Here is a 25960-nt window from a genome sequence, read left to right on the forward strand (position 1 = left end):
TGTGCTCCAGCCCCCACCACTCTGATCTGGATAAACTGGTAAAACATACAATTAAAAAAAAAAAAGTTTAGAGGATGGAAGAGTAGTAACTGGTTTTAAAGCCGGACACTTCTTTTGTTATTACTGATAATATAGTGCCACCAAGTGGTGAAACACACACATAGCTTTCACGTTTGAGGCGCAGTTTCTCCACAGAAAGTCAAATTAGAAACAATCACCTTTGTCCCAGTGTGTGAAGAACATATTAAAACATAAAATATCAATTCACAGACAATACATGTGTGTTGCACACGCATTGCAGTCATACTGTACAGCTTAAAATAGAGGAATCTCCACTTAGCCAAGTGTTCTGCTGGTGATCAGCTCTCTAAGATGTGGTGGAGTCTGGTTGTGATGCTTTATCAGTTCCGTTTTATTCAGTAGAACAGAGACATCAAGAAGAGAGTGATTCAGTAATGAGTATTAGTGGTTGTAGTGGTGAGCACTCCTGCACTAGAGAGAATGTTCCCAGTTCAGTATCAGATTTTATGCCTCTCCCTGTAGAATTTCCATGATCTCTCTTTCTGACTTTCTCAGTCAAAAAGAAATTATTGTCATGATACTTCGTGAATCTAGAATTCTACCTGTTTATGTGTGTGAGTGTCCATTTCTAAGTTTGTCATATATGAAAGGCTCCAGTTCCCTGCTGCAAGGACATGGTGGACATACAAATAAGATGGATGACTGGAAGTAAACACACACGGGGTGGGGGGGTGGGGGCAGTGTAAAGGACTCATAAACTACTGAAAAACAGAAGTATAAAACAGACACAGATCAAGCCATATATGGTAGAAAAGACAAATGGAGTTACAAAACAAAGTAGCAAAGTAACAAACTGAGACAACAAGCATAGGGTGCAAGGAGGCAAATTTATTTGTTGTTGTTTTTATTTGTTGGTTTGTTTCAGACATGTCAGAACCATGGCATGAAACAAACAAACAAAAAAAAACACGTTTGAAAATAAAATCAATTTACATTTTACTGTTGCGGAATTTCTGTGAGACAGACAAACAAATGAGGAGTCAGGTTTTCAGCTGCACAGAGGTTTATTTAGAATCGGAGAGCACACACAGTCAAGTCAGCTGACTGACAGCAAGGCAGCAGGTCTCAGCAGAACTAATCCTGCTGTGTAGAGTTCATAGCGCCTCAGAGGGTCATCTAATGTCAGGCCAGTTTGACCCTTCTGCAGTGTTGTGAAAGTAATATATTACTTTTCCTACATAGTACACGGTACTATGTAGTAATATATTACTTTGGCTACATACATCTAAACCCACAATCATTCATATCCCATGCAAATGTTGACTGAAAATTCGTTTTATTCAACCAGGAAGGTTTTCTTTGACCAGAAATGACACAGGTGTGCCCATAAAGATATCGGAAAAAAAAAGCAAAGTGAGAGAGGTGAAAAAGAATCAAAGGATCAAGGCTGTCCTGATGAATGGGCTCTGCTGGTGGAAACATTTCAAGTTCAATGAACACTGCACACTGCTGGGTTCCACGGATGCCGACCAGGAGGATGCCACTTCTCCAAATAAGGTGCACAAAAGCCCACTTGGCCTTTGGAAATGCTCCTCTAGACAAAGACAACTTCAGGTCTTCTGTTTAAATGTTAGTTAAAGCAAAAATTGGATTGATATGCCACGATGATTTGTCCTCCATTTCGCTTGAAAAAAAATGGACAAGACTTCAACCCATAAAACACCATCTTCACTGTCAAACATGGAGTGGGAACTGATGTTTTTCAGTCACTGGATCAAGGAATCTGATCACAGTTAATTAAAGGCAATATGAAAATGGAGCAATGCATCAAGACTCAGAATAACAACAACATGAAAGTTTTGCAGTGGCCCAGTCAGAATCCAGGTGAGAATCGATGGAGGGAGCTAAAGATCAGAGTGGTGGTCTCCAACCTGGAAGATTTGGAGGTCATTGCTGAAAATGAATGCTCAATAATGCCAGTGGAGACATGTAAAAAGCTGGTCAGCAATTATAGCAAGTGTTTGATTGCTTTGAGGGCCAATAAAAAGCTTTTCTATTGATCACCAAATGAATGAATGAATGTATGAATAATTTTGAATGACACTTCTTATGCAACGGTGGTGAGAGAAGCTGAGAGAGAGAGAGAGAGAGAGAGAGAGAGAGAGAGAGACAGAGAGAGAGAGAGAGACAGAGACAGAGCGTCTTTAGAAAGGATTAAGCGAAGTGAAACGTAGTTAACTTGGGTGACATAATGAATACATTTATTATAATATTAATTAAAACTATCGAAGTGAACAAAAAATCAATTGAATACTACAAAACTAACTCATTTAAAGTTTATACGAATTGAGCACATGTGTAAAACACCACAAACAACAACGCAACCTAAACGGATCAATAACCACACAACGCTGAGAAAGTCTGCAAAACTACATCGAAATAAACACGTAGAGGCACAAATTATCTGTGTGAGGCTTTCGTTATGCGTCCATGAATGGAAACAATGTTTAATATCATTTGATTGTTGTGATGAAAAATATAATCATTCAGATTGCTTCCGCTTGGTCAACTGACTTCAACATCTGTCAAACTGTAGGGGTATGTCAATGTCGTTACTAATCCCTAAACTATGTATTTTTTCACAAAGGAACACGTTGAAGCTATAATTGTGTTTTATAAATTGTAATTAGTAGCTCTTACATGGCATTATGGCTTTGAAATGACATTTATTCGAAACATATTATTTCGCTAAAAGAAAGTGTTTTACCCACATTTTACAGAAGTGGTACAGTCCACAACACCCGGGTTTCCCCGCGAAAAGACGGCCCGCGCGCCCGAATTGCATATAGCATCCATTGCGAGAGACGGCACGCGTCAGACAGCCACGGTGGAGCGCGCGGTGAACCTTGACAGTGGTTTTAAACCTTGTTTTAACTGTTTTTAAAGCGATTTTATCGTCGGTGTATTACACTTTAGGTAGCTGTTTATGATGCCATCCAGGACGTCCCTGTCTTTGCCGGAAGATGTCAGGAAAAGGTATCGTAACCGTACTGATGTTGTGGCTAACGAGCAGCTTGTTGTTTCTGTGGAGAAGCAACAACAGGCAGTGGTGACACCTGTGAGACAAAGCCCCGCGGCTCGGTGCTTCACCTGCATCGAGCATCGCCGCCACATTCCCTCTTGTGTGTATTCCTAGCTGCAGCTAGCGTTAGCTTATCGCTTGTCAGGCTTGATGCTGCATGCAGTGACTGCACTGTTAGCCAGCTAGCCTGGCTAGCCTGTCAATGAATCAGGCAGCGTGTGAGATTTGGCGCCACTCAGGAAGTTTTGTTGCCTCTTTTTCTCTTAGCTCCTCATTTCTGTTGTTTTGCGACTACAGGAGTGCATGGATGTTCTTCCACACGTTCCGCGGACTGTAATACACTCGTACCGTCGTTTTCACTTTACGCTCTTACTTTGTTTATAGGCTGCAGAAGCTGGATGAAGATGGATCATCAGATGAAGTGAGTTTTGAGTGATCCTGCTGCTCCTGCTAACCTGAAAACGTTCTCCTGCTGCTCCTGCTAACCTGAAAACGTTCTAAGTGAAACGGCTGACATTGATCCACTATTTACTGTACAGAGATTTAGCTTCATTACCAGCTAAGAGCAAGAACTGATTTCACCGATGTGACAGAAGAGTCATAAATCATTATCAGGGACTGTTATCCAATAAAGATCTGTTGCTCACTTCTTATGTTGCCTGTACAGCCAGTGTCGTAAGTGATAACACACTGAGTAACTGGGTGTCTTAGTAACATATAGCAAATGGACAAATAAGTCCCGGGACTCTTCCATAAGTACTTTGTTTTTAAACTGGATTTCCCCTTTTTCAGGTTTACAATCTAGCAAATCAGTTTTAACATGAAGAATACAAAGCAGCGGTGGCCGTTTAACTGTGATTTTTCCACTATGATACTTTGAGTATACAGAGATATGGATGGAATCGTAAAGAAATGTCAGTCAGAAGTATGTGTTGTCAGGATGTTGAGGCATTGACAGTCTGTATTTGAGTCCAGTTTCTGTGATGGCTCAGATGCAGAGGAGTTAATAGAGGTTTGTCACATCTTTCAAGATGTTTGGAGAATGTCAGCCTGTCCAAATGAGCAGACGCTGTCACTCACAAGTTAAGTTATGCAAGATGCGTGGCCAGTCTCTGCTTCTGATGACGATATATATATATACAGATTTTTTATTATTTAAGCAAATGTGCTTCAGCAAACATTAAAATCAAATAACATGCCATATTGAGCTAAAGCCAGTCTTTGAGATGAAAGTGACGGTGTCTCCACCCTGAGTTATAAGTGTGCTGCACATTTCCACTTCAGTGAATAACTCATGAATTCTTCCAAGACTGTTTTTGAGCTCCTCATTCTGTCGTTTCAGCATCATGTGAAAGAGAAACTCAAGCTGGTGCAGGACTTCCTGCATGTTGATGCTCAGGACCAGCTGACCAGCCTGGAGGAAAAAATGAAAAGCTCAGAGATCTCAATGGTCAGTTACTCTTCATAGACAATTATTAGCCATCCACATAGCTGTCATTTCTGATTTGACTTGTCATGTTTTTGTTTCCATCCCTCAGGAGGTCTACATCTCCAAAGTGAAAGCTTTGCTGGGAAAAGAGCTTCCTCTTGAGAATGGCGTGGAGCAAAATGGAAGGGCCAATGGCTTTTCTAATGGCTCGCATGACGATGAGACCATGGGCGTTCAGGAGGAAGAGGAAGCTGTCAAGTCTCCGACTGCCGCCAAAGGGAAGGGCGGGCGCAGGAGCAAATCTAATTCTGACACAAAGAGTAAGTTTCAAATGAAATTATATTGCAACATTATGTTTTTAAATACGGGATGAGTTTAAATGCTGACAGTGTTGCTTGACAAACATATTTTCTCTTTTGTAGAGTCTCCAGCCAGCAGCAGAGTCACTCGAAATAGTGGAAAACAGCCAACCATCATGTCGATGTTTTCCCGAGTGTGCGTATATGAGCTTCACTCCATGGTTTTCATTTATGACTTTCAACAAATTTGAAAAATCGAAAAACTGTTGTAAACTGTTGGCATTCTGTCCAGCAGTCAGAAGCGCAAGTCTGAGGACTTAAATGGAGAGGCTGTCAACGGAGTGAGTGACGTGAAGAACGAGGATGACATTGAAGAGGTGACGCTTTTTCTCTCTATAAAAAGAAATGTGTGTGTTGTCCGTTTTTTTTAATTAACTGTGCCTGTGTTGTAGTCTCGTGAGGAGAAGCGTCTCAAAGTGGAGCCCGATGAAAAGTAAGTCTTCCACACTCTAAATGTTTCCCATACTGCAGCTTCCATCAGCAGTCACACCAACCTCTCCCTCTGCACAGAGCTGCTCCTGAGGAAATCAAGACTGAAGTCAGTAAACCAGTTCCTGATGCAAAGGTGATGAATTGAACCCTTCGGCTCTGAGTGACGCGTCAGTGTTCAGTACCAGCGTGACCTTTCTGTTCTGCTTCTCTTTTCAGACACCGCCTCCCAAATGTCCAGACTGCAGGCAGTATTTGGATGACTCAGATCTCAAGTTCTTTCAAGGAGATCCCGATAATGCGGTGAGAATTTCAGACTTTTTATTGGAGCGAGGGTAACGTGCTGTCCGTTTGGACTCTGTGGATTCGAAACATCTGTTTTCATCCTCAGCTGGATGAGCCGGAAATGTTGACAGACGAGCGGCTGTCCTTGTTCGACTCCAATGAGGATGGCTTTGAGAGCTACGAGGAGCTGCCTCAGCATAAGATCACAAACTTCAGGTGGGATTTTTTTGCTGCCCTCAGTCAGGATTTCCCAAAAATACAAACTTGGAGTGTGACTTCACGTGTTGTGTCTTGCAGTGTGTACGACAAGCGGGGCCATCTTTGTCCTTTTGACGCTGGACTGATCGAGAAGAACGTGGAGCTGTACTTCAGCTGTGTGGTCAAACCCATTTATGACGACAACCCCTGCCTGGATGGTGTGAAAACTGAAGTCTCTCAAAAGAAACCGGTTTTCAACAAACGTCCCAGCAGCATTCAGTGTATTTTCCTTCTTCAGGTGGCGTTCCCGCCAAGAAGCTTGGACCCATTAATGCCTGGTGGATCACTGGCTTTGACGGTGGAGAAAAGGCTCTGATTGGTTTCACTACTGGTAAGATTTTTTTTCTTTCCAGTGACTGTGCATAATTCCATGAATACATATGACTCAAATCTACTCGGCTCTTTCCTTTGCAGCTTTTGCTGATTACATCCTGATGCATCCCAGTGAGGAGTACGCCCCCATCTTCGCTCTGATGCAGGAGAAGATCTACATGAGCAAGATTGTCGTGGAGTTCCTTCAGAAAAATCCTGACGCCACATATGAAGACCTTCTCAACAAAATCGAGGTAAGTTGTTTTTTGTGAGAAGAAAAAAAAAAACAATTTGTTGGTTTGGAGGGAAATCCAAAAAGCGATATTCTATGTGCGGCGTTGAGAGTTTCGTCCGATGTTTTCCCCCGCCGTCCTCAGACCACCGTGCCTCCCGCGGGGCTGAACTTCAACTGCTTCACCGAGGACACGCTGCTGCGCCACGCCCAGTTTGTGGTGGAGCAGGTGGAGAGCTACGACGAGGCCGGCGACTCCGACGAGCAGCCGATCATCGTGACTCCCTGCATGAGAGACCTGATCAAGCTCGCTGGAGTCACTCTGGGGAAGAGGTACGGCAGAAAATGATGCAATGTCACTTTAGGTTTTTTTTTTTTTTTTTTTGAGTCAAAGAAAGGTGTGTATATATGAAAACACATATTATTCTGGGGACTTTATCAGCTTTCTTATGGGGAGATTTTGCTATTTAATTTGTTGTACTCTTATAATGCGCCTTGGCCACATTCTGTTGCGCACACATTGCTGGATTTGAAAATGATCCACTTCAGTTTTTTACTTGTGTTTGTGTGTGTTTTTGCTAACGTCTAACATTCCTTTGACATCTCCTAATGCAGCATGCTGCTGTACTGGTAGGTCGGCCTTATTGTGACTGCATCCTTAGCTTGTATGGTGGTGTGTTAGTGTGAAGCATTCAGAAACCTCCTGGAGAACAAGCATATGAACGCACTCTACCAAAGTTCACGCTGGAATTTTAATTTCTACTTTTCATTTCTTTAATGTATTTTTTTTTTTTTTTTTTTTTTTTTTTTTTTTTTTTTGCTTCACATCGTGGTTGATTTGAGTTTTTCTGGCATATTCGACATCTGACCATCAAACATCTGTGAGTGTGGTCGATCTCACGAATGATATTCACACCTTTTATAGTGAATTTTTCTCATCTAGTCTTGAGCTGATAGTCACCAGAACTGGCTCGACTATGAAAAACTGCTTTTTCACCGTGTCCCTCAGTCAGCATTTTTTTTTTCTAATGCTTGTTTACAGTAGAGTCTGGATATTAAAGGTGGGTGAGGGATATAATGAGAGCTCTTGTTTTTCAACCGTACGTGCCGAGGACTTTTCTCATTGTGCTTCATTCGTCATGTGAGGGGAAAAAGACTCATATTTTTGATGTTACAAACAAGGTAGTCAATCGTGGAAATATTTGAAAAAGCTGTATCTGCTGGAGATAGATATTTTTATAGAGCATCTAATTGAAACCACATTTTACTTTTTTGTTTGTTTGTTTGCTTGTTTCTTCTGTTGCATGGCCTGATGCTGTGGTGTGTTGACAGCCCGGGGCTTCATAATGCCATCGCTCCACATATCATCAGGTATCTCTTCTATTTCCTAATGAGCCTCCTCTCTGAACACTCCTTTTTTTATTTATTTTTTTTGTCAGGCGAGCTGCCAGACGACAGGCTATTCGCCACCCGACGAAGATAGAGAAGGACAGCAAGGGGCCGACGAAAGCCACCACCACCACGCTGGTCTACCAGATCTTTGATACCTTCTTCTCCGATCAGATTGAGCAGAACGACAAAGATGGCGGAGCCAAACGACAGCGCTGCGGCGTCTGCGAGGTGAGGTGGTTATGCAGGAAGCGAGCGGCAGAAACTGGAAACACCTGGAAGCTAACTGATCGTAATCTCTGCGTTGAAGGTTTGCCAGTCTCCCGACTGTGGCAAGTGTGTCGCTTGCAAAGACATGATCAAATTTGGAGGAAGTGGCAAAAGCAAGCAGGCTTGTAAGCAGAGAAGGTAAGAACGAGTCAGAAATGAACAATTGATTGCAGCTTGATTGAAATTTAACAAATCAGGACAGATATTTGGCCTGAAGTGTATTCATGGGTTTTCTTGACACAATGGCTTTTCGTTCCTCTCCAGGTGTCCAAACCTCGCAGTGAAGGAGGCGGAGGACGACGAGACCATCGAGGAAGAAGATGTTCCAGTGGAGAAGAGCAAGAAGGTTTCTCATGCCAAGAGGAAGAAGCAAACCCAGTGCAAACTGTCATGGATCGGTGAACCCATTCAGGTATTTTCTTCTGAGTGTTGGTTTTCCTGCTGTGCATCAAAACAATGCAATTTTTTTTTCTTTCTTTACTAATTTCTGTTTTCGTCTCTCCAGACGGAGGGTAAGAAGCAATACTACAAGAAGGTGTCTGTGAACGACGAGGTGCTGGAGGTGGGAGACTGCGTCTCAGTTTCATCGGAGGATCCGTCCATCCCGCTCTACCTGGCGAGGTGAGACATTTCTTTCTTTTCCAGAACCACACGATCAGACGGATGTGAACGCCGCAGATTTCTCCCCCAGAGTTCTGCTCCCGTGACAGTAACGTGGCGTTCTTTCCTCAGAATTGCGTCTCTTTGGGAGGACAACAACGGGAAGATGTTCCACGCCCACTGGTTCCTTCGCGGGATTCACACCGTTCTCGGAGAGTCCTCCGATCCGCTCGAGCTCGTCATCGTCGACGAGTGTGAAGACATGCTGCTCAACTACGTCCAGGGCAAAGTGGATGTCATGTACAAGGCGCCGTCGAACAACTGGTTTATGGAGGTGGGTTAAACTGATCACCATCGAAGTAGCGATTGATTATTTCGTTTACTCTTCATCTCCCGGTTTCTTACCGCTCTGTGTGTGCGTGTGTGTGTTTTAGGGTGGCATGGATGTTGAAATCAAAGTGATCGAGGATGATGGGAAAAGTTTCTTCTATCAGTTCTGGTATGACACGGAGTTTGCCCGATTCGAGACGCCTCCCAAGACGTCTCCTACAGACGAGAACATGTTCAAGTAAGCGTCAGTTCTCCGTGAGTTTGTCCTGCCCTTCAGCATTGAGTATTTTATTAATAAAGTATATTTAACCCCCCCCCCCCACACACACACACACACACACACACACACACACAGGTTCTGTGGCAGCTGTGTTCGGACAAAAGAGCGAGAGGAACAGGAAGTCCCTCGTGTGTCTGAACCCCTGGATCAGAAAGATGAAGACAACAAAGCTCTGTATGCTTCGGCTTTCTTCAAGGGGAAGCAGTTCAAGGTGGGAGACGGCGTCTACCTGCCTCCTGAAGCTTTTAACTTCGGGTGAGTTTATTTTTTTTTCTTTTAATTGTTTGAGTCATCAGGTAGTATTTGGTTATGATTTACTGAGTTGTGTGTTCATTTTGGCATTAGACTGACACAGTTTACTGGTGTTTCAACTGGGGTGTTGGCTATTTCAGTTTAAGATCCTGTACTTTAACACTCATCATAGTGTTGAAAATCATAGAAATCTTCAAAAGATTGGACCTTCTGGATTGGTTCTTTGTTTCTGACAGTGTGAAGCCAGCCAGCCCACAGAAACGCTCCCACCGGAAGGAGGATGTGGACGAGGACCTGTATCCAGAATATTACAGGAAGTCTTCAGACTACATCAAGGGCTCCAACCTGGACGCTCCGGAGCCGTTCCGGGTGGCTCGCATCAAGGAGATCTTCTGTCACAGGCGGAGCAACAACAAACCAGACAACTCGGAGGTCAAACTGCGACTCTACAAGTTCTACAGGTAAAGTGTCGATGGGGGAAAAGATGACCCAGGTTTTAATGTTTTGACATAATTAGTGAGGATCGTTCCTTCTTCCAGGCCCGAGAACACCCACAAAGGTGTCAAAGCCAGCTACCACACAGACATCAATCAGCTGTACTGGAGCGACGAGGAGGTGACGGTCAGCATGACCGAGGTGCTCGGCCGCTGTCAGGTCGAATACGCCGAAGATCTGAATGAATCCATCCAGGAGTACTCCAGTGGTGGACCAGACCGCTTCTATTTCCTGGAGGTAATGTTGCTTTATGCTTTGTGTTGATTTGTGTTGATGCCAGCACAGCAGCAGATCATTTACTGATGATGTGTTTGTCCTGCACAGGCTTATAATGCAAAATCCAAAAGTTTTGAGGATCCTCCCAATCATGCTCGCTCAGCCGTTCACAAGGGGAAAGGAAAGGGCAAAGGAAAAGGTACAGAGAGAGACGTAAAACAGTGATTTCTCTTTTGCTGATGTTTTTTTGTAAACCTGATCTTTCTTTTTTTTTTTTTTTTTTTACCCTTACAAGGTAAAGGAAAGGGAAAAGTGGCTGCACAGGAAACACAGGACTCTAATGTGGACCAACAAGCTCCCAAAGTGGCTAAATACCGAACGCTGGACGTGTTCTCCGGTTGTGGCGGTCTCTCTGAAGGCTTCCACCAGGCTGGTAAATACAATGCCTGAGATCCATGACATTTCCTGTCTTTTTTTTTTTTTTTTTTCAAATGCTTATCGCACAAATCCTGATCTCTGCCTCGTCTTCAGGGATCTCCGAGACTCTCTGGGCCATCGAGATGTGGGAGCCGGCGGCCCAGGCCTTCAGACTCAACAACCCCGGCACCACGGTGTTCACGGAGGACTGCAACGTCCTGCTGAAGCTGGTCATGTCCGGAGAGAAGACCAACTCCCTGGGGCAGAAGCTGCCGCAGAAGGGCGACGTGGAGATGCTGTGCGGCGGCCCGCCCTGTCAGGGCTTCAGTGGGATGAACCGCTTCAACTCCCGCACTTATTCCAAGTTCAAGAACTCCCTGGTGGTCTCCTATCTCAGGTACCTGGACTGTTCGCACCTTTGCAGATACAGGTTGGTTGTTACAGTTCATCGCGTGACATTAATCCCTCCACACACTTTCTCTCTTGCAGTTACTGCGATTACTACAGACCGAAGTTCTTCCTGCTGGAGAACGTGAGGAACTTTGTCTCCTTTAAGAAGTCCATGGTCCTGAAGCTGACTTTGCGCTGCCTGGTGCGGATGGGCTACCAGTGCACGTTCGGAGTCCTTCAGGTGAGTTTCATCCAGACGTCATTTCTTCCTTCTTGTCGGGTCGGTGATTTCTGAATGAGGTCTGCCTTTCGCTGCCGTGTAAATGAGATGCTCTCTCCTGCCGTCAGGCCGGGCAGTACGGCGTTGCGCAGACCCGCCGCAGGGCCATCATCCTGGCCGCCGCGCCGGGAGAGAAGCTGCCTCACTATCCCGAGCCGCTGCACGTGTTCGCTCCCCGCGCCTGCTCTCTGAGCGTGGTGGTGGACGAGAGGAAATACGTCAGCAATGTCACGAGGTAAAAATCTCTCCTGCTCTGATGTGCAGACCGGTTTAGCTCTTCCTTTTTAAATCCAACAAAGTGATTTTTTTTTTTGTGTGTGTTGTTCCACAGAGGCAACGGCGGAATCTACCGCACCATCACAGTCAGGGACACCATGTCTGATCTGCCCGAGATTCGCAACGGCGCGGCCGCTCTGGAGATCTCCTACAACGGGGAGCCTCAGTCCTGGTTCCAGAGGCAGATACGAGGCACGCAGTATCAGCCCATCCTCAAAGATCACATCTGCAAGGTGAGTTTCTCACACTAAACTTTCACACTTCCTCTCTTCAAGCTCCTGAGTGAACTGTGTTTATTCAAAAATGTGCGTTCAGGACATGAGCGCGCTGGTGGAGGGCCGAATGCGTCACATCCCGCTGGCTCCGGGTTCCGACTGGAGAGACCTCCCCAACCTGGAGGTCCGCCTGAAAGACGGCACCATGACCAAGAAGCTGCGCTACACTCACTCGGACAAGAAGAACGGGCGCAGCAGCACCGGTTCCCTCAGAGGCGTTTGTACTTGTGCCGAAGGTACGCGGGACAGATTCAGCTCACGTAAAGACACCGGGGACCTCAAACTGGAGTTGGAGCTCATGTACATTTTCCTGTTTCCTCAGGGAAGCCCTGCGACCCGGCAGACAGACAGTTCAACACCCTGATCCCCTGGTGTCTGCCGCACACCGGAAACCGCCACAACCACTGGGCGGGACTCTACGGCAGGTTGGAGTGGGACGGCTTCTTCAGCACAACGGTCACTAATCCCGAGCCCATGGGCAAACAGGTGCGGGGGTTTCTACATCGCCGTATTTCATCCAAAATGTTCTGAAAAGCTGCACCATACAGAACTGGCCCTTGTAGCAGATGTTGACCTGAGTCTGTGGTTCCAGGGCCGCGTGCTGCATCCCGAGCAGCACCGAGTGGTCAGCGTGAGGGAGTGTGCACGCTCTCAGGGATTCCCCGACACCTATCGCTTGTTCGGAAACATCCTGGACAAACACAGACAGGTAAAATGCGAGCAGCCCTGTAGCTTTCACCGTCTCGCTGCTCGGCATGTCTCACTGTTTGTTTCTTTCTGTTCCCGCCTCTCAGGTTGGAAATGCCGTGCCGCCTCCGCTGTCCAGAGCCATCGGCCTGGAGATCAAGCAGTGCGTCCTGGAGCGCATGAAGGAAGAACAAACATCTGGTAATTTCATCTATCCTAATTTATTGGTTCAGATAATTGACGTTGAATAAATCCTAAAAAAAAACAAATGTCCTTTTCTCAGCAGAGATCAAACTGGATATGATGGAAGTTTCCGATTAGTCGCTCTGTCCTACACTCGAGCAGGAAGAATCTGCTGCGCATCTTGATATTTGGAAATAGTTGGATTTTTTTTTTTTTTTGTAAAGTGACTTATCTGGCCACTGTGGACATTCGCTGTAGTGTCATTCCATGTTGAGTTTTAAATGTGCTATTAATCATTTTAATGAAATGTTCACCTAATGTGTATTAAAATTGAATGTAGTTTTTATATGTAATATTTCAAATAAAGCTATTAAATCTCACCTGTGATGTGTACAGTTAATGATTGACATTGATGCTTCAGTACCATGCAGACTGATAATGCAACGGCTTCTATTTTCAGTTTTTCACTAATCATCGCTTGCATTGATCAGTTGGTAGACTTCAGTCAGCACTGAGGTGTGCTGGGCATTGATGTGCGTCAAACACGCCAGAACAGCTCCTCTGGATCAGGCAGTTGAATTTTCATTAAATGGTACAAAAAAACTGAGCTAATTTGTAGTCAAGTATTTTCCAAAGCGCTTTGAGAATCCTTGGAATTCAGTGGAAAAATAATCATCTTACAGTACTTTCAGAAAGCTGGATGTTCACCTTTGGGATGATTAGCAGCTGTTTAATCCATGAGTCAAGCAACAATCTAAATCCAGCCCTGTTCCAGTATAAAATGTAAAGGTGCCATGTTTCTCAAAGTTGATGTCACATCTTAGTTTATTCAGTTTAAAGAAACCAAATAGCCAATCGCAGCAGAACACTGGCAGGAATCAACAGGCTGCATAAGTGTGTAGCCAATGGACATCTCTGCTTAACTTTGATACACACGGGTTTTGATAATGCATTAAATGTAAACATGTTCAAAAGCTTCTGATTTGCGTCTCTCACACTGACTCCTCTTCAACAGCTAAATTTACAAAACTATTAATTCCTGCTGTGCTCAAAGCCCTTTGCAAAAAGTTCTTAAAATCTGCCGTACTCTCAACTGGATTATTAAGGTGCAACTCAGTGAATGTTTGTTCATCGGGCAAATTAACATGAAAAGAAAAAGACAACCAGGAAATGTACGGCACTCTTTATTTAGGAAACAGCCATATTTTACCACATCAATAAAATCTGGCATCTTCTGGGATTTTGAGCTGAGTTCCTCAGTTGTTTGATGGCCTGCGGACAGTTAAATCAGGTTAGCAATTAATCCCAATGGTTCTCAGCTTGTTAATCTAAATCATCAGGAACTTACTTGGCCCATTCAACATTGAGAATAAGATGATCATATCCAAATCCTGACACTCCTGCGATGGCTCTGGCTGCGTCCTCCCGGCGGTGGAAACTGATGAAAGCAAATCCCTGCAGCAAAAACACCAAGTGATGGTTACACTTTCACACACACTGATCAGAAGAGGTGACACACTGGAATTTAATCCATTTCTCATCGAGCTGATCAGTCTAATGTTCACACCAACCCCTTCTGCAAATAAAACGCAGGTGTAGTGTATATTCCATTTACTCCTTTACGAGCGCCACACTGACCTTGGACTGTCCGGTGTTTTTGTCCTTCGCCAGATAGATTCTGGAGATGGAGCCAAACGGTCTGAAGAGCTCCTGCAGGTCGGTCTCACGAGTGTCCTCAGACAGGTTGGTAACACGGATCGTAGCATTGTCGTCAGCTTGTGGAGAGCAAGCACACAGTTAACACACTTACTGCTGAGAGAAAAACCCGAGTGGGAACCCACTTCGTGGGAATAGACCCACCTCTGCGGTTAGGCTGCATGGACTCTCCTCTCCTGGTGCCTCCATCCCGCAGGCTTGGGGGAACGTATTTCCCGGTCTTGCTCTGTGCTGGCTGTGCAGGCTCTGGTTCTGCTGGGGAAGAAGAAAACAACGTCTTAAGATCATTATGGATTAACAAACAATGCGTGAAAGGGAGAAAAGGTAGGTAAGCAAGGTGGTACCAGCGCCGGCGGGCTTCTCTTTGTCTCCAGTGGAGAGGCCGAGCTGTTCGGCCAGCTCCTTCTGCATGGGGCCCAGGGTGTCCTTGTACGGACAGCGGGTGGTCCAATGGTCGCCTTTACAAATACGACAAGAGACGATCTTCTGTCCTTTCAGCTTGTTCATTGGATCTTCGTCCTGGTCTTGAGCATTTAGGTCCTGCAAGAAAAGAAAGAAGAAGGAGGAAAAAAAAAAAAAAAAGGTCACAAGTAAAACACTACTGCAGTAAAGAGCAGTGCCACAATCAGCCTGGAAACACTGAGTGTTCATATTATCTCACCTCTTTACTGGAGATGAAAGTCATGAAGACATCATCACTGACAGTGGTAGTGGCCACGTTAGGACCCGGGGCATCAAACTCTGAGTTGCCGAATTTCTTCCAGTTCTAATAATAAAGTAGAAATGTGGTAAGATATGGTGAGACTCCTCCTCCTCCTCCTCACAGGGGACATGCACATTATCAGGAGAGTACAACTTGAATTTGACACAGATTAGTAACAGACCTTTCGCCTGGCAACAGCTTTAGAGGCTTTTCTGTTCTCGATCTTGAAGGTCCGCACAATCTACAAGAGGAATAGTTCACACATTTCATAAACGCATTGGATATGATTGGAGAAAAACTATTTCTTCTTGTTAAAGACAGAAAGAAAAGTTGAACAGATTTGGAAATTCCACAAAGGACATTCAAATACAGATCTGAAGCGTTAAGGATGAACATAAACCTAACCACAACAATGCGGACCAAAAAACAACACATTACCTTGAACTTCTTTCCATCATCATCTATTTTGTACTCTGTGATGGTTTTGATGTTTCCTTTGATGGTTTCCTTGGGTGATGGTAGTGTTCCTGTTAAAACAACACCACATTAATCTTAGCATGCTCTGGTGAAAGAGGGATGATGTCAAAACACACACACACACACGTCTTAAAAATGCATTACATGATCTTTGTCCTTATCTTTTCTTAGTAGCTTTTGTTCAGACGTTTTCATCCTTTAAATACTAGGTTGTGGTTATGTTACAATGTATACTCTCCTGGGTAGGGTCATCTGCGAGTTTGATATGGTCAAAAAATCAAAAGTTCCTCCTCAATAATTAAACAACCATCTATCTGGCTCACCAGAAAGTAGTATTTTTTCTAGCACATTTATTTGCTCATTTTATGAGCGAATAGGGTTCATTTACAAAATCATGCGAAGGAATAGCTTTGGTGGCTCCGCCTGTCACGTCGTTAACGTCTACGTTGCTAGCACAGCTAGCTAGCAGTTAAAGGCCACAACATATGTCGACAAGTCATTACAGCGAGAAGACATCCAAATATGTTAGCGACGATGAAGTGCAACTGACGTTTGTAGCACTACACTGATCTAAAAACTCACCCGTTCTCGCATTAAAACGGGACTATAAACGGTAAAAACCACGTGGGAGTTGAAGCCGCCTCGCCGGCCTATCTTCAGTCTCCAGGCTACAAGAGCTAACGATGCTAACAATGCTAAATATGCTAACGTTACCTTCATCTCCCTCCTCCTCCACCTGGTCGGCCCAGCTGGGCTTGGAGCTGAAACACACAAGAGATATGTGATATTACCACGATAACAAATATTATCTGAGAATATAAATAAAAAGTCTGAATGAAACTCACTCGTCGTATTCGATAGACGGCATCCTGTCTGCAGCTAGCTCAGCTTCAGGAGCAATGGGACGAGCCGCCGCCGCCAAACCACCGTAAGCACTTCCGTAAACGTCACCACGCAATAGCCATACGTACGCTTACGTGACTCCTGTATGCCATCACTTCCTCTCTGTTTTACAGCGCTTTCCAAGTCATTATGCAAATTGTGTGTGTGTCATAAAGATTATTTTTGTTATTTTTTAAAAATTTAACTCATGGCTAGTATTTTGTTGTGCCTCACTACACTTTGGATCAATGAAATCAGTCGCAGACACCTGTGATGTTTGCCAGGTGAGCCCAATTAAAGGAAGAAGCACTAAAGAAAGACATTCCACATAAGAGAGCAGCTGCTGAAATGCTGAAAAGCTACAAAGCAGAAAACAGGTGTTTGAAGCTTCTGGTGTGAGTCCTGCAGACATAAAGGTGTAGGGTCCTCCAGAGGCTTGTATTTGTACAAAAAACACTCCATACCAATGCTCACAGGCAGAAACAGCTGCCCAGAAATACATAGACACCAATGTCCACAGAGGCTTGTTCACTGATGAGTGCCTTGCAACCATAGATGGATGGAGTGGTGGATGGCTTGGGATGGAGTCCCAAGGAGGTGGAGGTCATGGAAAGAGCTGCTTGGCCTCTTTAGGGTCTCCGAAGGTGCGAGAATGACTTCTGAGTGGAGTTTGTGACTGTGTGGAGTTTATGACTGTCCACTTTTACATTAAATGTTTCGAAATTGTATAATTCAGAACAGTGAATTTTAAGTTTTTTTGTATTTTACAAAATATTACCATTGGGAAGTTTGATACGACTCTAAGGATTGATCATTTTGAAATTATGCTAACTGTAGATTACATAATCTATACTACAGAAAAATACAATTTAATGTCATATATTGCATGATGTGGCTAAAAAAAAATACACCTACATTATTATCTCAAATATTTAAAAGTAAAAAGAACCTCATTCTAATGAAGAATAGAGAAGGAAATGGAGGCAAAAAAAATATCTATGAATCTACTAAGATAATCATCTCACAGTCATGGAAAGTTTTTTTTCCTTAGTATGACTTTCGTAATCTCTTTTCTTCTAAGCATTTCCTGAATTTCCTTATAAAGTGCTGTGAATTAACTTGTGTCTGAATCGTGTAATATAAATAAATTTGCCTTTGCTTTTCATTTATTGAAAAGAAATGCCATTATTTTATCTGAATCAACAGACTTCCTCTTTGAATGTAAAACTTAACAGGCTTAAGATGTGACTTAAAGTTACATTGAAAACAACTCTACAAACAAGGCAACAATCAAAAAAACCTTAGAACTGATGTGCGGAAATATCAAAGAAATTTTAAGAAGTTCTGAATTCAGAAAATGTTTGCAGCTACAGTTGCAAGTAAATTTTCACATTATTTTACTTTGAGAACAGGACAGTCCCAATGTTTTGTTTTTTTTTTCAAAGAATATTTTGCAATAAATTTCACTCTTTACTGAGCAGGGTTTCAACGGGTAAAAGGATCCATCTGGTTTTCATGTATAAACAGAAAAGAGTTTGTATGGGAGCCAGCAGCCATGATGTGCCCAGGACTTCACCTGATTTGGGGATGTAATGCTATATTTGTACATGATGAATAAAATCCAATAAGATACTTTCTAGAATCCAGAACAGACCCCGGAATCTGCTGGATGTTTCAACATTAATCAGGAGATTAAAAAAACATGCAAAATCAATGATGACAAGTGATTATCAAATCACCCTTATTTATTTCAGTAAAGCACAAACAATATTATTAGATACATCAGTTGTTGACTGGTCAGATTTTCTTGTCTTTCGAAGAGACCAGTCCATCAACAATTCAACTTTATCTTTTACAACATTGAATGTTTAATACTGGCTTTTCTGCACTGAAGTTGACTTTTTGTTGTGACACATTTCGAACAATACACTCTACCGATAGTGTCAACTTTAATATATAAAATTCAACAAGTCTTGATGCTCACTTTACTGTTACAACATCCATGTTGATGTTAAAAAAGGCTTCACGCGAGTAAAGAATCCTCCACATTATCAGGACGCCAGACAAGGCATGATAATTCAAAACCAACGAACCACGGGAAGGCTGACAGCCAGAGATAAGATGGACAACGGGCCGATCACACAAATGAAAAAACAATTTGAACTCTCATCAACTAAAATAACATATTTTTAACCATGGTCAACATACAGAAAAAAAATAAAACACTTAAAAGGTGACTGGATGTATATCACTTTACCTTCAGAGCATCAAAAGGGAAAACCTGTTTAGACAGATTTTTCTCACAACACAGAGCTTTTATCACTAGGTATTCATTATTTTAAGACTTTATTCTTTCAAAAAATCTAAAATTAAAGTGGAAGCAAGAAAAAAACAATATACAATTATCTGAAATTTCATGTAGTCTTGACTCAAGGCCAGATGGAAACAGCTTATTGTTAAAGGGTTTTTCAAACTCGTGTTATCAAACTGCACTTTAATGTCATTTTTATTCTAAAACATTCTCTGTTGTGATGTTGATATATATATATATATATATATATATATATATATATATATATATATATATATATATATATATATATATATATATATATACATATATGATAGATACTGAAAAAAGAGAATTGAATACTTAATAACAAACGGCTAAATATCATAGCTAAAAGTAAAGAATAGCAATACAATAATATATGAAGAAGAGCCATAATCTGAAATGTAAATACAGTGTTGTCAGAACTAACTTTAAACTCAGCTGCATGAAATGAGGACGCATGTCAGTGGAAAAACACACTAAACCAGAGCTCTATTTCTTCACCATCTCTCTGATGTTATCTTCTGGGCTCTTTCCGCAGCATGCCACTCTGATGCTGTCGAACACGGCCATGTAAAGGATTGGATGGATGCACATGTTGAGAGTGGCCAGACCCTTGGACACCTGGTACATGTTGTAGACCCAGCAGACGGGGGTCTGGGGGTGGTGGATCCTCCGGTACAAGTGATAGACCTGAGAGACGTGATAAGGCACAAAGGAAATGGCATACAGCACGAGCACTGACGAGACCAGCAGGGCCACTTTGCGTTTTTCAAGTGCGGTTATGTTCGCATTGTGCCACACGACAGAAATGACCACGCAGTAAGAAGTGAGAGTGACCAGAAAGGGAACGAGACACCCAAATATAGCCAGGAACAATTTGTAGGTGAAGTTTTTCTTCTCATCTAGCAGCACTTTGTCACAGTAGGACACACACAGAGTGTGGTTGTTGTGCGGACTGGGACAAACGGAGGAAAACCTGAACACGGGACAGGAAATGACGGCCACAACCACCCAGATGACGATGCTGACGACCTTGGCGTGAACAGGCTCCACACGGGAACGGGTGAAGAAGGGGCAGCGCAGGGCCACGCATCGGTTCACGCTGATGGCCATGATGAAGAAGATGCTCACATACAGGTTGCAGGTGAAAAGAAACCTCTCGATTTTGCACATGGCGTCTCCGAACAACCAGTTCTTCCCCTTGGAGTAGTAGTCAATGAGCAGCGGGAGGGTGAGGACGTACAGCAGGTCGCTGACGGCCAGGTTGCAGGACAGGACGACTCCCGTGTGCCAGTGCGTCCTCTCTCTGACCACCAACAGCCACAGGGCGAACGCATTCCCCGCCAGGGCCGCCACGAACTCAATGCCATACATGGCAGGCAGCAGGCTGATCTGAAACTTCTCACATTCTTTAAAGTTGCTCATCATGCTCCTGTTTCAGATTTTTTGAAGAGCTGCTCAGAACCTGTGAATGGAATCACTGCGTCAAGCCCTGCAACGAGTGAGCAGCTGAATAAAGAGCCCAGATGAAAATGTCCTGGGACTTATCAAGTCAGTTTATCATGTTTCTTTTACAAAACCACAACTGAAAACCATTAAATTTCACTCACCAGAAAGCGAAGCAGTGAGCGTGAAGCAGATTTCCTGTGAGGCGGTCAGACCGTGCCAAAGTGAGACATGTGGCGGACTTGCCTTTAACCAAAGTAAACTTCCTCATTACGGCCACATGTTGCACAACCTTAAGCAGAACTTAACGGCCCCAGCAGATTAGCATACTTAGAAGTGAGATGATTGTAATCATGAAGCAACTCAAAGCGGTCTGTAAGGATGTTTATTTTTCCCCAACAGTGCAGTCATAAATACAAAACCAAGTTTACTAGTATTTACAAGTGGGATTGAAAAGACAAAAAAACAGGACATTTACACACAAAACTCCATAACGAAGCCCACAACTGCTCAGATGAATTAGAAGAAGCACTGTTTTGGGGATGGTAGATGATAAAAACCCTCTTTTTCACAGTTATTAACAGTCTCACAGACAAGCTGTAAACATGTTTGCTGCCATCTGCTGCTTGAACAGAGAACTGCACAGAGTCCAGTTACAGAGCAACCGGCACACTTCAGCCTTTGCCCTTCCTCTGTTTGAAGCCTTGCTTTGGTCCCGAGCCGCTCTTCTTGAAGGTTGGCTTTCCTTTCTGACCTTTAGATTTAAAGTTCTTGCTCTTATTCTTGTTATCAAATTTCTTCTTCCCACCGAATTTACTGTCCCTATCGAAGGGTTTCTTTGCTCTGAACGGCTTTCCTCCGGGCTTTGTATTTTTTCCAAATGACTTCTCCCCATCTCTTGGCTTGTTCCATCCCTTTTTCTGTTTCTTGTCCATTTTGTCTCTGTGCTGTCCTCCCGGACCTTTCCTCTTTGGCGATTTCCCGTCTTTGCCCTGACGAGGGGTCAGCTGCTTCTTCTGCTTCTTGGCAGGGCCGGGAGACTTCTCTGAGAAGCGTCTTTTCTTAGCACTGGGAAACATGTCTGCAAAAAAGCAAAACAACCCTGGTGAATAAATGTATTTATAGACACTTGGAGTGCCGACAAGTTGCAGCGGATCGGTCATATTCACCTTCATCTGGCTCCTGGCCGACAGCCTGTCTGTAGTACTCCACCTCATCGTCAGACTCGACGGCAGCCGTCTGGCCGTCCTGCGCTCCGGGATCCTCCACCTCGCTGTCCTCCTCAGCTTCTGCCTGCTTCCTTTTGATGCCCTGCAGGCTCTTCTTTCTGTAGTGGGAGGAAAACAAATGTTTCATGTTTCGCCTTGGCAAAAAAGACAAAAAAGTAAGAAATTCAGAGAAATCTTACTTGAGTTCCTCTTTCTTCTCCTTTTTCTCAGCAATGTTCTGCTGCTGTTTTTGCCGGCGCTGCTCCTTCTCCTTCAGCTTGGCCTCCTTTCTGTTCAGGATCTCCTGTATCTCTTCCTCTGATTTGGAGACTGCAAAAAAAAAAAAAAAAAAGATACGGATGCAAATTCCCAGTTAAGAAAAGTTTGTGCAAAATCCACAAGACACCAAGTGGACTCCTGATGTATCAGTAAGCGTTTACTTTTGAGAGAAATCACAGAAGTCATACTGCTTTTGTCATCATGTACAGATGTATGGATGTTGAACAGAAGGGTTCCTGTACTCACTGAAAGAGTGATAGAGGATGTTTCCCTCTCCCATCCCTTCTTGAATCTTCGTCAGCTGCAGAGTCATGCGAGGACCGATCTAAAAACAACACAAAACGTTGAGAAGCCGCCCGAGCTCAACACCGTTCCCCGGACGTGAACCTGCGTTTGAGGTACGTACTTCAGTCAAACGGACGGCGCTCTGCTGGGACGCCATGTTTCCTCTTCCAGAGTAGACCTGCGGGAGTTCCGTTATGTTGTGCTCTCCGTCCTGCTCTGCTTCACTTTCTGAAAGGTTCGCTCCTCTGGAAAAGGTAACGGAAGCAGGTGAGACGCCTCACAACCGACTCTTCAAACATCTCCGTGACCTTGCGGCTGTCAGAAGTGTACCTTCATAAGAACCTTACTTCATCAGCAGCTCACTGATATCCTCAAACTTGCTCATGTTGGGAAACTTCTCCTGCATCAGCTTCTTGACGCCACGGCTCATTCCCACAGGGACCACCTTCAGGCTGCTGCAGGGCGAAAACCACACTTTTGGTTATTTCCCCTCCAAACCGTCAAATACTAAAGGCACATTTGATTGTTACTGGACCCATCAGTGCGTTTACTTTGAGTGTACATCACTGAACAGTCAAGTCAAGAGTTTGTCATCATCCGAGTCCAGTAAATATATTCATAACAATTTGTTATAAATTTGTAACAACATAGTAGAAGCAGAAAACTTTTCTTTAAAAAGTATTTACTATTAATTCTTTTGTGATCAAAAAGAAGGTAATGTAGAATATATTATACTTACTAGTGTCGAAAATCAATTTCCATGGTTGTAGGGTTATAATTAAGCAGCACACACCTCTTGATGTTGTTGAGACTGACCTAGAAAAAAATAAGTAGATATGTAAGTCACAGTTCCACAACAATCAACAACCGAGCTGCCTGACATAGGAATCAGAAAGCGTTTACTTTTGACAATCTTCACAGGAACTCAGAAGACTATACTTTCATCATTTTAACCTTCAGCCGACCCACCAAAACCAACTGCACTGGCAACACAAACCTTGTGCACATTTATGGAAGGAAACATGTTCTGAAACATGGTAGACATGAGCTTCACGTGCATGCCATCAACTCCGAAGTTATTGAGGATGAGAAGAGGGTGATGAGTGAACTGCTGCTCGTGCATCCGGTGCTTCTTCAGAGAGGACACGACATCTTTGACGAGACAATACTGAAACAGAGGTTGAGAGTGTTTAAAAGAGTGGGACGGATTAGAAAGGTTGATATAAGTTGAATGTAAGTGTTGAATTTTCCTCAGGATGGGAGACAGTTACCTTGAGTACTTTGAAATAAAGCATTGGGCCCTTGGGAAGACGGGCAAGTCTCTGTAATGACAAGGAAAAAAGTTGTTGGATTGATAACCACAAACTGGAAAAATCAAATCTGCAATTTGTGATGGACTAATGTGATCTCACCATATTGACAGTGCTCTCTGTTTTGCCGAATATCATGAAGTGAGTTACTCCCAGTGGACCCGCTATGGCCACAAAGTCTTTCAGCACATTCTTCTTTCTCACCTGATTTCAAAGAAAGCACGCATAAAAACAGATTAGGACAAATCAACAAAAAAGTATGAAAACCTTCAGAACAACACCTGGACGTCTGCTTGATTGGTCTTATTGTATATATTGCTTCTATCTGGAGAATGAAGACTATAATCAGCAGGTGACAACAGACCTTGAGAGACTCTGCAGTGAAGGGCTGCATGGTTCTCCGCATGTCCTGGATGAGCTGGCCCACGTTTTTTCCCACTTGGCCCCGATGGAAGACGAAGGAGTGGGGCACGGAGCCGTACGTCTCCTCGGCCACATGGTTGGCTACAGACCGAGCTTTCTTCTGATTCTTAGTCTGACAAGACAAACATATGACAAATCACAACAACGATCATGCTCAAATATCCATAACATTTATGGAGACCTGATAGTTTCGAAATTATGATCTTAACTCCGAGTTCAGCGAAAAGATTGATAAAAGTTCACGCTTAGCCATGTTAACTCACTCATGCTAACATGCTAGCTCAGGCCGGCGCTTACCTTTGATTTCCCCATTTTCAGCTCGACTTAGAACCGCTAAACAGGCTCAACACACTAACAGCAGCGTCGTTACACCGTGTATAAACTACAGCTATAAATACCATGCATGATAAAGACAAATTGAAAAGAACTGTAGAAGACGCCTCAACTGCGAAATCGACACGACCTGTTCCACATGGTTCAGCCTCTGTGTCACATAGTAAAATGGCCGTGTTGCAACAATCATGTAAGTTCCCCCTCGTCCGGAAATGTGAAGAAACTAGATTTAATAATAATAATAATAATAATAATAATAATAATAATAATAATAATAATAATAATAATAATAATAATAATAATAATAACAATTAGGTAAGAAAGAAACAACTTTAATTTAAAATTGAGTTTGAACTACGTTTTCAGCGATTTAGATTTAGTGCTATCACCTCACAGCAAGACGCTTATGGGCCTTCCTGTTTGGAGTTTGCATGTTCTACCTCTGTGTACATGGGATTTTTTTCTGAGTACTTTCACGTTCCCCCAGAGTCCAGAAATATCCATGTGAGATGATTGCTGACCCTAGTATGCCCCCTAGGTGTGAAAGTGAGTGTGTGTAGTTGTTTGTTTCTCTTGGGTGACCTGTCCAAGGTGTATCCTGCCCTTGTCCATAGTTAGCTGGGATTGGCTTCAGCACCCTGCGACCCTGAGCAGGATAAAGCTGTAGGCCATTACATGTTCTCCCTGTGCAAAGGTTACAAGCGGTTTCTTCCCATGGTCACAAAGGCATGTATGTGAAATTACATGGACCTGTCTGAGGTGTACTCACTGTAGTTGTCTAGGATCCTAAAATCCGATATAAAATCAGAGCAAACGGTACAAGAGAAAATCTATCTATACTGGTGTGTATTGTGAATTTTTGCACTCATTTAAAAAACTTAGAATTACATTATTTCTTTTGCAGGAGAGACTGCTGCAGGGCAGTAGTGATGGGAGGAGGAGGAGGAGCCATCCCAGATTCCTGGAGTTGCTGCTCAGCTTGACAAGTAGTGGGAGGCGGTGTCATTTAGACAGTTTGTAATTAGTTGTCTCCTTCTTCTGAGACCCTGAGACAGCAGCTCAGGAGTGGAAGAAGTAATGCAGTGCCAGACAAAGCCTCTTTCTGTTCACTCCATGAGACAACTTCTGCCTTTAGCGTCAATTCGTCATCTTCGTGTGACAACAGTTAATCTTTAGATAACATCTAATTTTTGTTCATTTTTTTTTATATCTTGAATGTGGAATCTGACAAAAAAAAATCAGACTCAATTTTCCAGCATCTGTGCATTTTTGGGAGCTGCTGCTGCTGCATACCTGGGAAGAACAAAATTCAAATCTGGTTTTTGCTGCAACAGAACTGTAAGTTATTCTTGACGTCACAGTTAATCATTGAGCCTACTTTAAATGTGCATGTGGTGTTTCTAGGAAAATTACTTCATTAGACTGGTTGCCTCATGTTTAAATAGTCTGTGGAAGTATTGCATAAAGTACGGGCTTAACAGGAAGGGCACTTTGTTTCTAGGACATGGTTTCACAATGATGCCAATCAAGCCTTTTCATGAGAAACCTTTTGAGTGACCTGTGTTGACCTGTTTATTTCATTTATGGTGTTGACTATTGGTGTTGTGGTTTGACGAGGTCCTAAATGTTCTGTTGACTATGGGATGGAGCTGTGTTGATTCTGGCTGGTTTGTGTTGACTGTTGTTTCTCCACTGTTGACCTGCTAAGTTCCAGCCTCCTGGGAAATGTGTGTATTTAAACTTTGGTGGGAGACATCTGGCGAACAAATCAGGCTCAATCCATACCTCCAACTTTATGTACTGAGGCATTAGGCTT

At 43.4% G+C, this 25960-nt stretch overlaps 3 protein-coding genes across 6 annotated transcripts; 1 reads left to right on the top strand and 2 right to left on the bottom strand.

Annotated features, from left to right (window-relative positions):
* The first annotated feature begins 2852 nt into the window (after positions 1 to 2852).
* dnmt1 (DNA (cytosine-5-)-methyltransferase 1) lies at positions 2853 to 13127 on the top strand. Of its 3 annotated transcripts, none has more exons than XM_030089475.1 (35): positions 2853 to 3057; positions 3488 to 3524; positions 4446 to 4553; positions 4642 to 4852; positions 4955 to 5027; positions 5127 to 5208; positions 5284 to 5324; positions 5402 to 5456; positions 5540 to 5623; positions 5712 to 5821; positions 5903 to 6021; positions 6102 to 6194; positions 6278 to 6429; positions 6553 to 6740; positions 7023 to 7037; positions 7847 to 8027; positions 8107 to 8204; positions 8331 to 8478; positions 8572 to 8687; positions 8799 to 9000; positions 9101 to 9234; positions 9352 to 9531; positions 9765 to 9989; positions 10068 to 10260; positions 10348 to 10438; positions 10535 to 10672; positions 10771 to 11053; positions 11146 to 11287; positions 11395 to 11561; positions 11658 to 11835; positions 11918 to 12113; positions 12200 to 12363; positions 12470 to 12586; positions 12672 to 12765; positions 12851 to 13127. In XM_030089475.1, exons 1-35 carry the CDS (start codon positions 3008 to 3010, stop codon positions 12883 to 12885), a joined length of 4500 nt encoding a protein of 1499 aa, XP_029945335.1. In that variant the 5' UTR covers positions 2853 to 3007; the 3' UTR covers positions 12886 to 13127. The 3 variants fall into 3 exon arrangements, with proteins under 3 accessions (XP_029945335.1, XP_029945334.1, XP_029945336.1); XM_030089474.1 differs by having other exon boundaries at positions 9101 to 9233; positions 9351 to 9531; positions 12848 to 13127; XM_030089476.1 differs by lacking the exon at positions 7023 to 7037 and having other exon boundaries at positions 12848 to 13127.
* Positions 13128 to 13916: 789 nt separating this feature from the next.
* eif3g (eukaryotic translation initiation factor 3, subunit G) lies at positions 13917 to 16605 on the bottom strand. Of its 2 annotated transcripts, none has more exons than XM_030089478.1 (10): positions 16489 to 16605; positions 16358 to 16404; positions 15605 to 15693; positions 15348 to 15407; positions 15125 to 15229; positions 14808 to 15003; positions 14608 to 14715; positions 14386 to 14522; positions 14096 to 14202; positions 13917 to 14019 (listed from the first exon to the last, which is right to left on the bottom strand). In XM_030089478.1, the coding sequence occupies exons 1-10, from the start codon at positions 16509 to 16511 to the stop codon at positions 14004 to 14006; spliced, it is 888 nt and encodes a 295-aa protein (XP_029945338.1). In that variant the 5' UTR covers positions 16512 to 16605; the 3' UTR covers positions 13917 to 14003. The 2 variants fall into 2 exon arrangements, with proteins under 2 accessions (XP_029945338.1, XP_029945337.1); XM_030089477.1 differs by having other exon boundaries at positions 14608 to 14718; positions 16489 to 16604.
* Positions 16606 to 19147: 2542 nt separating this feature from the next.
* Positions 19148 to 24310, bottom strand: ppan (peter pan homolog). The gene is made up of 13 exons (XM_030089098.1): positions 24109 to 24310; positions 23753 to 23923; positions 23491 to 23592; positions 23350 to 23400; positions 23076 to 23246; positions 22818 to 22894; positions 22426 to 22533; positions 22200 to 22323; positions 22040 to 22118; positions 21715 to 21844; positions 21476 to 21633; positions 20982 to 21387; positions 19148 to 20292 (listed from the first exon to the last, which is right to left on the bottom strand). The coding sequence occupies exons 1-13, from the start codon at positions 24121 to 24123 to the stop codon at positions 19350 to 19352; spliced, it is 2535 nt and encodes an 844-aa protein (XP_029944958.1). The 5' UTR covers positions 24124 to 24310; the 3' UTR covers positions 19148 to 19349.
* Between the last annotated feature and the right edge of the window lie 1650 nt (positions 24311 to 25960).

This window comes from Salarias fasciatus, chromosome 4 (genome assembly GCF_902148845.1).
Source record: "Salarias fasciatus chromosome 4, fSalaFa1.1, whole genome shotgun sequence".
NCBI lineage: Eukaryota > Metazoa > Chordata > Actinopteri > Blenniiformes > Blenniidae > Salarias > Salarias fasciatus.

What these genes read in the sequence shown, in the direction of transcription:
- dnmt1 (XM_030089474.1), top strand. Translation starts at nt 3,008, where the DNA reads ATGATGCCATCCAGGACGTCCCTGTCTTTGCCGGAAGATGTCAGGAAA. An exon ending in CGACTCTACAAGTTCTACAG is followed by an intron (nt 9,990 to 10,067) that starts GTAAAGTGTCGA and finishes TCCTTCTTCCAG; the next exon opens with GCCCGAGAACACCCACAAAG. An exon ending in TCCTGGACAAACACAGACAG is followed by an intron (nt 12,587 to 12,671) that starts GTAAAATGCGAG and finishes CCCGCCTCTCAG; the next exon opens with GTTGGAAATGCCGTGCCGCC.
- eif3g (XM_030089477.1), bottom strand. Translation starts at nt 16,511, where the DNA reads ATGCCGTCTATCGAATACGACGA. An exon ending in AAGCTGTTGCCAGGCGAAAG is followed by an intron (nt 15,230 to 15,347) that starts GTCTGTTACTAA and finishes CTTTATTATTAG; the next exon opens with AACTGGAAGAAATTCGGCAA. An exon ending in AAAACACCGGACAGTCCAAG is followed by an intron (nt 14,203 to 14,385) that starts GTCAGTGTGGCG and finishes TTTTTGCTGCAG; the next exon opens with GGATTTGCTTTCATCAGTTT.
- ppan (XM_030089098.1), bottom strand. An exon ending in CAGAGAGCACTGTCAATATG is followed by an intron (nt 23,401 to 23,490) that starts GTGAGATCACAT and finishes TTGTCATTACAG; the next exon opens with AGACTTGCCCGTCTTCCCAA. An exon ending in ATCAGTGAGCTGCTGATGAA is followed by an intron (nt 22,324 to 22,425) that starts GTAAGGTTCTTA and finishes TACCTTTTCCAG; the next exon opens with AGGAGCGAACCTTTCAGAAA.